This window comes from Marmota monax, unplaced genomic scaffold (assembly GCF_021218885.2).
Source record: "Marmota monax isolate L192 unplaced genomic scaffold, Marmota_monax_Labrador192_F-V1.1 WCK01_AAM20220418_F8-fsc00081, whole genome shotgun sequence".
Taxonomy (NCBI): Eukaryota; Metazoa; Chordata; class Mammalia; order Rodentia; family Sciuridae; genus Marmota; species Marmota monax.
Window position 1 is genome coordinate 7,944,647 of NW_026695234.1, and position 14,591 is coordinate 7,959,237.

A 14,591-nucleotide genomic window follows, 5' to 3' on the forward strand; every position below is an offset into this window, starting at 1 on the left:
TTATTGTCATTTGTGCTTTAAAAGAATGTGCATTTTCCACTTGGAAAGTGCAGAATTTTATATATCTATTACAGACATTTTTAAGGAATAATTTAAAGTTTATCTGGGATTCTGAAGTAAATTGGAAGTATGTTAAAGATTCAGAGATCCCCCAGAGTCTGGTCGCCTATCAAACATTCACTGTGTAGGTTAGTGGGTAGACTGCAGATCTGTGAACCCCTGAGACTAAATGAAAGAGGTTCTGTGTAGAACTTTCTGGAGAGAGGATTCATCAGTCTTTTAAAGATGTTCTGTCATCTCAAAAAGATAAAGATAACTTAATCTGGTCTAAGTTAAGTTCAGGGGATATAAAAAAAAATAGCTCTTCCTATGCTGTTATGCTCAGGATATGCTGATTATCAAATCAAAAGTATATTTTAATGTTTTGATAGAGTGAGTTTCCACGAGGTAATTTCTTACTATTTTTTGCAATAACTGGTGTTTTTTGTTCTCATCTTTCTTTTAGGTAAGTGAATCTTGTGCTTGGATTCGTCAACTTCAGAATGGGTGGATGTTTAAAGCTCCATGCCTCACCTCTGCTGCTGTGTTAGTAAGTCATAGTCCTCATGAGTGGCAACAGGTTTGGCTTGACAAAAGATAATAGATAATTTCCCATCAAGCCTTTGCCTCTTTCACTTGTTATAAATGTTTTATTAAGAACTCTTTTACATGTTTTATCTCTGAGAGTACACAGAAGAATAAAGACAGAATTTTTACTTTCAAGAAAACTGGATTTTAGTAAGGATATAGCAGAAGGAGCTTGGGTTTTAAAGCTGTGTTATGTTTGAACTCCACTCTTCCATTACTAATTGTGCAATAAGTCAGTTGGATATCTTTTTCTTTCTCAATGTCTTCATTTATTAAGGAGGTATAATGATAACCTATTTCATCAGATTGCCGGGAAGATTAAATCAGAGAATATTTGTGCATATCACAGTGTTTTAGCAGTCATATTTTAAAAATTTCTTTCTAGCTTCAGTTCTTTATCTAAACACTTAGAAAGAAACAGCAAGTTCTAGAATGTGAGAAAATAGAGATCAGCTCTTCTCCTATGTCTTTGGATGAGATACAGGGACTCTTGGGGACCAGGCATGAAAGGATTTTGCAAAGGAATCTCTAGTGGGTCTAAAGAAGGAAATTTCCAAAGCAGCAAACATGTCCTCAAACTTCTAGTCACATTAGAAAAACCTACTTCAGTGTGGCTTAGGTATTGTTTCACAAGTGTCCTTAGTTGAGTCCCTGTGAATATGTTAAAACATTATGGGAAAATATCCCTTTGTTTAATCTAAAATGGAATTTAAACACATGAGTAAAGAATGTAAGCTGAGATCGTTTGATCTCATGTGATTCTTTAAATAATTGTCACATTGTTGTACTCAAAGTTATCTAGCTATCTGCCCTAGTAAACATATGAGTAATATTCTCTGAGAAGGGGAAGTATATACAATCTGATTTTGAAAGTGGAAGAGAACTGTGCCTGAGTGGGAAAAACATATATCAGAAAAAAGCTGTGGAAAATGCAGTCATGGGCACTTTAGTTTGTATGGCTCAAATACCTCTTGCCCAACCGCAAGAAATGTCCCTCTCTAAGGAGAGGCTGGGGCCAAGGGAGACTACAGTTCATTGCACATTCAGAGATTAAAATATCTCCAAATTAGTTCCAGTGAATCATTTTAAATTATTTTAAAAGCCCTTTATATTTTAATCAGAGCCTATTCACGACCAGTTAATTTGGATGGCACGTTCTAAAATTACTTTCCTCCAATGATGTGTTGTGCCATTGCCATGGATTGCAGAAACTCCATGGAAGAGGGGATTTGGAAAGTATGAAAGTACCAAGAAGCTATTGATCTTAGTCAGGTGTTTATTATTTAAGAGAAGATTAAGGTTTTGTTTTTGCCACCTGATTTAAATGGGATAAAGTGTAATGCTACTTGTGTAGAGACAGTGATTGATTCTATAGAACTCCTGAAGTCTAGAAATGTGCCTGTTTCCCCAAATATTCAGGGAAGATGAGATGCTGTGGCGTTTCTCAAGTATTTGCTTTTATATTTGAATGTAATCTTTGGTTTAGGGAAGTATCACATTAGCAGTCTACTGAAATCTCAAAATCTTTATCCACCATTTCTAAGTTTCCTACAGTTAGTAAAGTTTCAGTAATTAGTAACAATATGGAGTACTTGTTGAGTCATTCATGTAAACAGCACAGAGTACAATGCTCCTTCTTGTCCTTTTAAAAGAAAAATCTGTAGAGATGGATCACATGTTGTCCAAGTTAATCTTTTATGTTTTGTTGTTCCCACTTCAAAAATGATGAAACTGAAACTCTTAAGAAAAAAGACCTGCTTGAGGTTATATATCCATAACCTTTAATGGTAGAACTGTAGGCCAAGGCTTTACTGAGATCAGCCTTAACAGCTCCTCTTGGATGGGGCAGGAACCTCAAGCTTAGCAGTGGCACTCCACATCTCCATATGCAGACTTTCCACAGTAGTGGAGGGCAGCAGCCTCTCCCTCAAAGCTGTTGCTTTTGTGCTTGACTAAAGTAAAGGAGCCAGCAGTGTTCAGTATTTCCATGCTTTCCCCCCAATATGTTGGCTGAAGATACCAGAATCCATCCTGGGCTGTTATGTATTACCCGTTAGTTACCAGTCTTCTGCAAGGGGAAGAATTAAAATAGGAAAAGAAAGCGATGGACAGGACGAGTTTTTAAATTATAGCTCTGAGTAGCAACTGCTAGTCAAGAATTTTTTGGCAGTTTGTTAGAATCTCATTTTAAAGCAATAACACACTCAGAGTTGTATTCAAACACTGAGATAAATGCATCAACCTAAATTCATGGTTTTGTTTTTTTCCATGTAGCTGCTAATTATTGAACATAACGAGGCTTATTCATAATTTCTTTTCTCCTGCTTGATAGCCGTAATCCTGTATTTGTGCTGCTGTCATTCCCATGGTAACAGACTAATGTCTGCAGCATAAGATTATTAAATACAGAACAGTACATTAAAATAATGCTAAGGTTCTGACTTACAGAGAGACTTTCACACTGGGGCAAACTTCAAAAAAGAGAACACTTATACAAAAAGCAATTTACTTGGCCAGTAATGTTTAGTATTCCCATAGCTATTATGGAAGAGATTTGTTTGAATTATAGCCTCTTTCTTCCCAGCCCATCATCTCCTTTGGCTTTGCAGCCAAGTCTTAATCTGGTGTTTATGATGTCAGCCTGTTGCCATGGGAGTTATTCTGTCACAGATGTATTGTGACTTCACTGTAGGATAGAGGCAGAAGAAAATTTAGGATGAAAGAGAACAACTCTAAAGTTAATCTCCTGCATATCCGTTGTGCAGAGAAGTATTCCCTTCACCTTTACGTGCTTTAAAAAAAAAAAAAAGTTAAGTGATGCTTTGTCGAAGGTTGGACCATCATAAATGTTGTAGAAATGACTAAAATGCCAAAAGCCAGCACTAAGGAAAAAATGTTATGTAGCCTAACCTTAGGTCTTTGAAGAGTGGTCAAGATTTATGTTTTTAATCCTATGCTACAGTAATGAAGCACAACCATGTTGTAGCACATAAATTGATAACCCCATTTTTTTTTCTGCTTTGCTTCTAAGGGAATTTCTTATATCTTAAAACCTAACATGATTGTATGCACAAGGACATACAAAAGGGCCTTTTGCCCTTTGTTGTACTTCTAGTAGGAACTACATCTTTACTATTCACTGACATATGTAGAAACTCTGCCAAACTGAGAGGTGTTTTTGAAGCCAAATTTTGTAGTGCTCATAAGCACGTTCACATTATATGGTTCCTCAGGGACCCCTTCATCATTTGGTATCTGGGACATCCTCCCATTTGGATGGAATAAAAATAATCTAGACTCTTTCCTAGGGATAAAAGATTTCCACAGATTTAAGCTGAGCACACCGTGGTGGTGCTCTGTGCACAATGAACCCTTTGAATGTCATGAACCATAGAATGCATATTCCTGAATTTTTTTTTTTTTAAAGCTTAGGGTATAGAAAGAACTTGAAGGGGAAGAAAATGCTGTATAATGAGTAAAATTTGGGGACTGTGTTTAAATAATATGTACAGTTAGCTACAACGAGTCTCTTTCTCTCAAATTGAAATTACATTGTGAGGATTTTTTTCTCTCTCTCTCCTTCCCTATCTTTGAACTTAATAGGGGATTTTAATGTCCTTTTCCTTATTAGAAGAAACATTAAGGCAGGCCAGGGTAAACAAGTTCACATTCTTTAAACATCTAATTGCTGCTGGTTTGTCATTAGAAAGCTGTGGTATTCACCTTGGAATCTGCATAGCCTCCTTTTGAGTTTGTATAAGAATGTTTTTCCTTCTGTGTGCTCACCCAAATCAACATCCTTCTTAAAGAAATGATGCTTAGAAACATGTCAGCATAATCTGCCATGAACTTTTATAATGATTTTTTGTTGAGCCAGCTTTAGAAACAGTACAAGTATGTGTGTAAATTATTATTTTTTTTTAAAAAAGCAGATGTAGATTAATATATTGGATTAGTGATTCTTTTTTTCTTTCTTTCTCCTACCCTCTTATTTTAATTCTCTGGGCTGACATCTTTGGGAAATCTTGAAGGAAGTTGGAAGAATTTGATTTCTATGCTTTATGTCAGTGGCTTCCAAACCTGGGGAGCATTAAAAATCTTAATGCTTGGTTTCACCCCGCCAAAGATTCTGATCTGATTGTTGGGGGTTTTGACTGTGGCCTTGGAATTTTTTAAAAGGTCTCCAGATGATTGTAACATATGATTAATTTGATAAACCAGTGCTTTCTATGTAGTAATGACTGAAAATTGAAATATCAAGGGCGAATCTAAATATCACAGATCTGTTTGATTTTTATAAACCTGCTGTGACCTCCTTACTTTCTGCCTCCTCTCTCTAGTACTCTCACACCATTAAGATAATCAAACCCACTAATTTTTCCCTTTCTTCTGAAATGAACAATGGATGAGGATTAGTAATCTCCGGTGTTTTCTTTTGACTTTTGACTTTTGTCTTTTTGAAAAATTACTTCAAAATTTTAGAAGACTTTGAAATTAAAAAAAAAAAATCACACAGCTAGTGGGTAAAAGGATAGAGTTAAGTTTTAGAGACTTGATTAGCACTGGAAATTGAACTTTAGTTTTTGACATTGCGTTCCACATCATGCATCGTCTCTATAGTGCTCAGCCTGCATGCAAATTGTTTTCCTTAAGCTTTTTATAAATGATGAGATGACATTAAAAGAATAGTTTAATCATGTTTTCGTTTTTCAATAAGTAACGCTAGAGGAGATGAGGAAAAGTAGATTTCTTCATCTCATAAAACAAAGTACCTTTGCAATAAAGTTCTGACTAAAACTTAACTCGGCATTTTTTCATTTATCTTGGTTATTGCTTTTCACATGTCTCGTGGTTCTTGTAAACATGATTTTCCCTCTGGAGCTAGATACAAAGCAAAGGTTATAAAGGAAAGTGTTGGTATCCAAGCATCTTGCTTCTGATGTTTAGCCTTAAGAAATATATTTGAGCTTAAAAGAAAAGTAATAGGTTTGCTTTGAATTTTCTTACCTTCCCCTCACATTCTTTTACTTCATCTATGGATAGCTTTAAAAACTTGATTTAGATAGAGATCTGATGTAATTTCATGAAACAGTACTGTCAGATGATTGCAAAGGATGCTCATATTTCTGTTGACACAGTCTTGCAGATCTCCAAAGAGCAGGTGCAGATATTAAGTCTATAGATCTGAGTATGTAGGCAAAACCAACTTATTTTTTTAATATTTGAATTTGTTCAGAATATTCTAAATGATTATTTTCCCTGTATAGAAAAGGACTATACCTCCAAGCTTGAGTAATTTATTTTCTGACTATCCATAAAGGTGTTCTTTTTGTTGTTGTTGTTTTAATAAATTCAATCTTTTCCTAGTGGATGATTTATAACTGTGGTCAGTGACTCAAATTTGACTGATTTACTGAAAAGTTTATTTATTATCAATAATTTTAGTTTACATTCAAGGTGAAGATAGTGTTAATGCTATAAATGCTTTCTATTCCCGCCCCCCGGCCACCCTTATACTAGTTTGGTTCCTCTTCCACTGTTCTATGGCTTAGGAACTAAAACTAATAAGATTAGTTTTGTGAATAGATTCCCTGTTAAATTTATATTAATTTTTTTTAAAATTTTTATTATTGGTTATTGAATTTTAAAAGAAAAACTTAATACGATTTTTGGATGGAAAGGATCCTGTAAAGATATTCAGATATTCAGAGCTATATTTTTTCCCCCTTTGTTTTTAAGAGGGGAATTAGGGCATTTTCTTCAAAATGTTCTGTCCCCCCCCCCCCCCAGATATAGCTAACTTTTGCTTCTTTTTTCCTAAGACTTTATTTATCTATTGCTAATAATGACAACCCTTGAAAGTGTGTTTTATCCCAGTTCTTGAAACCTTCTCTTCATTTTTTTTGTTATTTCAATTAAAAGTATCGTTCAGAGAATAAAATTAACCTATGATCCTATTCACTTAAAATATGTACTCTGGATATTAAAACTTTCTACTTTCTATGCATATTGCCACACATGGTTCAGATTAGATATCTCTGGCTTTTATTTATTTAACATTGTATTATTTACAATCTTTCATCTTGGTAAAGATGCTTCAAGCATACATCCAAAAACTATATAATAATCGATTTTCTGATGTACCATAATTATACTATTATAAATAATGCTTTGATGAACATCTCTGTTTTTGATCTTTGTCTATATTTTAAAGTATTTCTTTGGAATAAGGTTTCACAATTGAAATACCTGGGTCAGAGATAAGGATATCTATCTATCTATCTATCTATCTATCTATCTATCTATATATATATCTATATATATATATATATATTTTAATTCTTACTTCCAAATTATGCACTAGAATGCTTGTTTTAATTTCACTCCCAGTGACTGGGAGTAACCATTTTACTGCATTGTTCTTGTGTTTGGGAATATTTGTTTTTTAAGGTCTTTGATAATTACACAGAGGAAAAAAATGTAATTTTGTTTTAATTTGTGTTTATTTGCTATTGGTGAAGTTATTTTCCTCCAAATGTTTATTAAGCATTTGCTCTTCTTTTCAGCAATTGTTTAGGCCCTTTACCCATTTCTGAATCAGTATTTAAGAATGCATGCAAGTTCTTGCACATGCGCCCATGTTTAATCAATGCAAATAGGCTCTTTAGAGTAAAGATAATAACCCTTTATCTGTCCTATTATGACTTTTTAAAAGCTCCCTGCCTAATTTTTGCTTTTTCTGCTTGAATAAGAAGAACTTTAAGAAATCACTTAGCTTAGTGAATGATTCATTCATTTAACTGACACTTATTGAGTATCTATTATGCACCAGGCACTAGAGTGTATTAGTGAACCAAACAGACAAATATCCCACCTTCTATAGAACTTCTATGGGTGGGAGGGAGAAAAAACAAACAATTAACATAATAAGTGAGCAAATTAAATGCAAATTAAATAGTCTTTTAAGGGTGATAACTACTGTGGAAAAATAAAGCAGGACCATGGACTCTAGGGGAAGGGTAACAATTATAAATGAATGGTTAAGATTGGCCATAATGAGAATATGATGATTGTACAAGATTTGAATATATTATTCTTATCAGTATAGAAATATTTGTTCTTACAGTGATATTGTTATTGTGAACTTGCTTTTTTTAATATATATGTCAGATTTAATTAAGTGCTGTGCATGTTCTCTTTAGTAGGATAGGCATCATGATTCACCTCGGTTCAGACCCCTCTGTTTACCTTGCTGGAGGGGTCTGGAAGCAAGTCTTTCTGTCTTAATGAGACCTTAGGATCTCTAACTTCAATCGTAGACTCCCCCTGCTGCAGCATCAGAGTGTGACTTTGTGACTTATGTATGTCAGAGTGTGTGTAGCTGTAAATGAAGTAGTGCATATGTGAATTGAAGGTGGAGAGGTAAAATTAGAGCAAGATTTATTCATCATCTGGTGAGAAATGGTTTAATCTCTCCTGCACTAAGTCCTAGTGCTAGGTTTTGTTTCAGGGGAAAACAAGAACGGTGATAAGAGGGTGTTTTTTCTTTTTATTACTTATGTGTTCCAGTGTCTGGATTTTTTCCCGTCTTCCTCCTTTCCCTCCTCCTTTTATTCTACTTCTTTTTCTTGCTTCGTTTTAGAATTTGATAATGTTGCTGGGTATTATTTATTCTCTGGCTAACCATTGCAGTTGGGTTTTGGCACTGTGTTCCAAGACCATTCACATTTTAGAATGGAACTATGTAGTTTTGTCATTCATCACTCAAGTCTGAAAGACCATTGTAACCATTTTGCTGATAAAGAACATGAATGCACAGGGGAAGAAATAGTGGTAAACTAGACAGCCCTGAGAGTTGTGTTGCCTTGAAAGGCGACATGGGATCATAGAGAACTTCTTTATTTTTGTTCATTCAGATTGATGAATTCTTTAAATTGTATGTCTAATTGTACTCATTTTTTATAATTTAGTGCAGACAGGTTATAAAATTCTAGACACTAATGCACATTGATTTCTTTTCATAAGTTTGGAGACAATTGTTGATTCATAAAACATGATAGGAACTTTGGGTAATTGTCAATTGTATGACTATTCTTCTATGCATTCCTATTGCTTTGCTATCGGCAGTCATTAAATGGATTCAATTTGAAATCTGAATGAGAAATTAGTATATTCTTATGAATGTGCCTCACATAAATTTTAAATGAAGTGTTTGACTTTTTCATCCAAATCAAGTTGGCAAAAGAATTTTAATTATTTCATTGGCTGAGTTTATGAGATTCAGTTGAAGTTGAAGATTAGTCAAACTGTAGTACATTAAGAAATAAATATAATTAAATGCTTACAAATGTGGATGGTTTAAACAGGAGCTGAGCTGTAATAATTGTTTAATCTAGAAACTTCCTCTTTTGTTTTGTCACACAGTTCTCTTAATACTCCTTTAAAAAAAAATAGCCTGACCTTTTGGCAATGACTGTGGGAGTCTATTAGGAAAGCAAAGGCCGTGCTGTTTCAGTTTTCTTTTCAACCTTTCAATTAACTAAACATTTGCATCTGATCATTGCCACCTACTACTTTTTAAATCAAAGGTGTTTTCTCCCGCTACTCCTCCTGTCTTTCCTCCCTCTGTTCTTCCTCTTTCTCTCCTACTTTCTTTCCCCCTTCCTCTCTCCTCTCCCATTCCTTTTTCTCTCTCTCTCTGTAATATCATAGTGAACCTTGTGTGAAGACAGGTTCTCTGGACATTTCCCAGCATAATAGGGCTTGTTCAGTTCCACCTGTAGAATATCAAAGGTACTGACTGTGCTGAATTGAAGAATTCAGCTTGCTTGTATGCTCCTGAACATCTGAGCAGGAGTGGTGATGAATGTGCTGTTGAATTCACCAAGTTAGACTTTGGAGACAGAGATGCCATTTCTGCGTCTTTGTAAGAACCTTTTTCTTTTCTTTTCTTTTTTTTTTTTTGTACCATGGATTGAATGCAGTCACTTAGACATGTACTATTTTATATAGAGACAGTGTCTTGATGAGTTGCTTAGGGTTTCACTAAGTTGCTGAGGCTTGGTTTTGAATATGTGATCCTCCTGCCTCAGCCTCCCTAGCCTCTGGGTTTGTAGGTGTGTGCCACCATGTCCAGCTAGCACTCTTCTTTTTCCCTCATGTGCCATGGGGACAGGTGGGATAGCATGGTATCAATTAATCCCATTATGGGTCAGAATAAGGAGAAAGGAAGCTCATGAATACATAGATTCACAAAATGAAGTCCTAGTATGACTTTTCAGTTCTCTGTTTTGTTTCCCATTTTTGGGACTAACAATGGCTCAGATTAGATTTGGATAGCTGGACATCCACAGGGAGTGTCAGTTATTTACATGGCAGTTGTTCCTGAAGAATTTAAGTAAATGAAGCTTATTCCTGTTTATTTTGAGTTGTTATTTTAAGAATAAAACATTATTATTATTATTATTATTATTATTATTATTAATACTGGGGGTTGAACCCAGGGGTGCTTAACTACTGAGCCACAACCCAACCCTTTTAAAATATTTTATTAGAGACAAGGTCTCACTGAGTTCCTAAGTGCCTCATTAAGTTGCTGAGACTGGCATTGAATTTGCGATCCTTCTGCTTCAGCCTCCTGAGCTGCTGGGATTATAGGTGTTTGCCACTGTGCACGCCAAAACTTAATCATAAGATTATGTATAAATATTTCATATTTAAAATGTACAGAAAATAGAAGAGAAAAAAAATCAATTCATAAACCATCTGAATCAGATACCAGTGTTGACATTGTCTTAGGTTTCTTTCTAGCCCATTTTATATGATTTTCTGCATTTTTATCTGCTTTACTAAATTGTGATCAGACTATATATATCACCTTTAATCCTGTTTTTACTTAATATTATTTCTTATATTTCCAGTAGTTATAATTTTTGTAAACACATTTAGACTGCCTAGTGTTCTTTTGAATTTACATAGCATAATTGAATTAATCATTTCCTTGGTTTTTAAAAAATGCATGTGGTATTTTTATTTATTTGGCTTTTTATAAACAATACTGTGACAGACATCTTTGTGCATAATATTTTCTCCACATTTAGGTGATATTTCCAGAAATGAGATCATGAGATGAGGAATACTGTCAATATTATTTTAAATTCACTAGGTGCGTGGGAAAATACATTATTATTTTTTGTTTGTTTTGTTTTTTTCTTTTAATTTTTATTTGAAACTGTGTTTCAAACTTACTGAAAAGTTGCAGGAATAGTACAAGAACATCCATATTCCTTTACCTCTTACTGACATTTTGATCCATTGCTTTGAAATTTGTGTGAACATAACCTCCTTCTTTTTCTCTTTTCACCTATTTTTCTCTCACTCTGCATTTTTCCACTGAACCATTTGAGAATAAATTACATACACCATGTCCCTTTACCTCCAAATACTTCAGAATGTGTTTCCAAAGAAAAACATTTTCTTACATAACTTTGCTAAAATTATTAACTTCAGGTAATTTAACATAGAATACGTTTGTCGAATCTGTGCATATTTCAGTTTGGTTACTTGATCTAACAGTGTGCTGTATAGCATCTCTGCCTCTGTCATACAAGGTCCAGTCCAAGATTACCATATTGCACCTAGTTGTGTCTCTTCAGTTCTCTTAAGTGGGAAACAATTCTCTTCAGACTTTTTTTTTTTTTTTTTTTTTGGTCTTTCATGATATTAATTAACATCAAAAAATACGAACCCTTCTTTTTATATAAAAGAATCTTATTTAGGTTTTTCTGAGATTGCCTTATGATGAAATTAACTCTATGTATTCCCAACTAGAATAATACTTAAGTGATATATCATTCTAAAGTATTATATCCAGAGGTACCCATTGTCTTTCTACCCTTCATTGGTCATACTAATTTTGGTTATGTGGTCAAGGAATCATCTGATCTTTCTTTCTTTTTTTTTTTTTTTTTTAGTGCGGGGGATCAAACCCAGGGCCTTGTGCATGCAAGGCAAGCACTCTACCAATTCAGCCATAGCCCAGCCTCATCATCTTGATCTTTCTACTGTGTAGTTACTGTATTTCCCCTTACAACTAATGACCAATATGTGAGGAACCACTTTAAGGCCATGCATATATCTTGTTCCTTTTTAAATCTAAGAGAACTAAGATTTGACATCCATTGATAATCCTGTCTTGAACCAGTCTTTTTTCTATAAAAAACATTTTTTCTAACTATAGCAGTCCATCAACATTTATCAGTAAGTAGTCTGAATGCTTCTGTATAGAATCCATCTATACATCCATCTGTCCATCCATTCACCTTCCCAGTATGTCTGTCTGTCAGAATCTTTCTATCTATCATATTGACTCATAGACTGTTCTTTTTAGTCATTACTATTACTTTTCTAATTATTTTGATGTTCGGATTCTTCTAGATTTAATCAGAGTTACCCCCTTCGAATTGCTTCTCGTGTCCCTTTGACATGCTCCTGTCATTATTTGCTTTACAAAAAGCTCCATTAGCTTTTAAAACTCCCATTAGCTTTTTTTTTTTTTTTTTTTTGGTCTAAGATGTTTTAGGTTCATCTTATACCTTCTTTGCTGTAGCTTTCTAATCAGTCATTTCTCTGAGTAATTCTGGTTCTTTTTAGAGGAGAAACGCATTAGAAACTAATATTGGAGTGAGGTGTGCTACTAACAGTGGATTCACTTCTAGGCCTTTAGGGGATAAATAATACGCTCATATGCACACATGCACATATTTTAGAAATCATGAGTTTATACACGTAATTCCAAGTTCAAAACATTTCCACAGGACATTCTTATCTTCATTAAATTTTTTATTATTCTTCCATAGTGAAAACACTGGTTCCTTACACTTTTGCCCATTTTCTCAGTCCTGCAATAGAACTAAAAATAGATTCAGAATTGCTTCACCCATATTGGTATAGAAAACAAACCTCCTAAAAAAATGTTCAGGGCATGTTTGCTGTTTTTCCTCCAGGCTTTCTTTGAATAGAGTATATATAAAATTCTGAGATCTTAACTACGTTATTCTTTTTCTCTCCTTTCCTTCATAGTGGTTATGGTATTACCTTGAAGTATATTCATGTTCATTTACTTTCTTTTGCTTTCCAGTGTAGGCCCCTCCTTGTTTATTAATTTTACTTTTTGACTATGTAGAACACTCAGATATGTCCAAGTGCAAAATTTATACTATACAAAGATCTGGTTTGCTGTTCTATATAAAAGTGTACTGAGACATATATCCCTGCTGGCAGTTGGTAAATTGTTTAAAGGAAATGCGTCTTATTCTCTTAAAGTTTAAAAACATCACCTTACTTTAATCTTCTAAATTGTTTTTTGTTTTTAATTAAGCATACTTCCTAGGAGTTCAAGGGGAACAAAAACAACTCTTGATTCTTGCAGCCAACTTTCATTTTTTGTATAGTAGAAAATAAGAAATGTTCAGGTCACTGATGAGGCAAGTGCCAGGTACTACTTGCCGTACCCTGTCTGTGTCTGTTGGTGATTAAGTTCCCTTATTCCATGCACTGTTGCTTTTTTGTTTCCCCTTTTCTGTCACTAGCTTACCAATGATAAATTTCATTTGTTCCTACACTTCTATTTTAACTTGGAAAACATCTTTGAATGGTGGATATATCAAGTATGTGCATCTTTAGAGTTAAGCGCTTGATTACTTCTTCTTTTTGTCACAGTAAGGCATAAAATATATTTAATATAAAAGGCTGAAATGTACTCTAGGTCATGTGATATAACTGTTCCTCCCACTTTAGGTTGTGAAGAGATTTATAGACTTTGTTAATATTTGGAATTGGTGGACTTTGCCCATGCGATATTCTTATGTCTGCTTCTTGTTCACAATTACAGTTGGGCTTTGTGGAATGATGAGCTCACAACAGTTAATTCTGATTCAATTAATGAACTGCCAAGCAGCCTCCGCTGAACTGATGTTCCAGGATGGAACTTGATTGGTAGAATTAAAGGGTAGCAACAAACTTCGCAACTGTTCCTTTCATTCCAGCAGGGAGTTTTTTCAGAGGTAACCCATGTAAATCTTAATATCTGAGTGTGCCCAGTTTTGTTCCATTCTTAGATAGGAAAAACCAGTGCAGGGAAAGACAGACAGTAGCTTATATATCAAAATGCTATGAAATTAGTGTCTAGAGGGGCTCGTCAACAAGCCTTGCTTAGTTTTTGATAGTGGTCATTTGTGACTCTGGTAAACCAAAGAACTCAGAAATGGATGGGAGTGGGAGGTGCTGCCCTTGTGCATCTGGTCAGTTGGTCTGGGCATTCTGTCTGATTGGAGGGGTTTTCTTTTAGGTCATTAAATCTTTCTGATTTAGTTAGCTACTCACTTAAAATGTACCTGAGGTGATTATTTTTTTCTCTTTAATCCTTTATAATTTCCTAGCTATAATCAATTAAAACTTGGCCAGCTTCATACTAAATAGACTTTGTATACATTCCAAGGCAAACATAAAATAAAAATCATGGTTTGGAATGCAGATATAATAGAATAATTGAGATGCTCTTTTTAAAAATATGTCCCTCAGTGGAGTCATATTAATGACATTGGCTGACTGGCATCATTTCTTTGTTGCCTGTTTCAACTACAAGATAAATTAACAGATGGAGACCTAATACAGATCTCCTCATGCATAGGAAAAGCTTTGAAACCTCTTTAGCATTTTATCCAGGAGCAGCAAATCCTGTTTCCACAATTTCATATTTTTAACTTGTCATGTTGTTGGGCCCTTTTCCCCAACCACATTTTATGTATTAGCTGTTTCTATCTTGTTATTTTGAATTTTTAATTGAAAATCTATGCTTTCTTGTTAAAAACGTATTTAAGAAAATAAACATACACTGTTAAGCTAGGTAATAAAAACTAAAATGAGTATGAATGTATGTTTTCTGTGAGGGTTCTGAAAGCAAT

General features: G+C 34.3%; 1 protein-coding gene across 8 annotated transcripts in view; it reads left to right on the forward strand.

Annotated features, from left to right (window-relative positions):
- Cadm1 (cell adhesion molecule 1) overlaps positions 1 to 14,591 on the forward strand; it is a 314,576-nt gene that overhangs the window by 97,444 nt on the left and 202,541 nt on the right. The window contains exon 1 of one of the 8 annotated variants that reach the window (XM_058577101.1): positions 550 to 589. The exons of the other annotated variants lie outside the window; for them this stretch is intronic. Coding sequence (XP_058433084.1) covers positions 565 to 589 — 25 coding nt within the window. The 5' untranslated portion in view covers positions 550 to 564. Of the gene's footprint in view, positions 1 to 549; positions 590 to 14,591 lie in introns of those variants that run through there. 8 annotated transcript variants of the gene reach the window in all.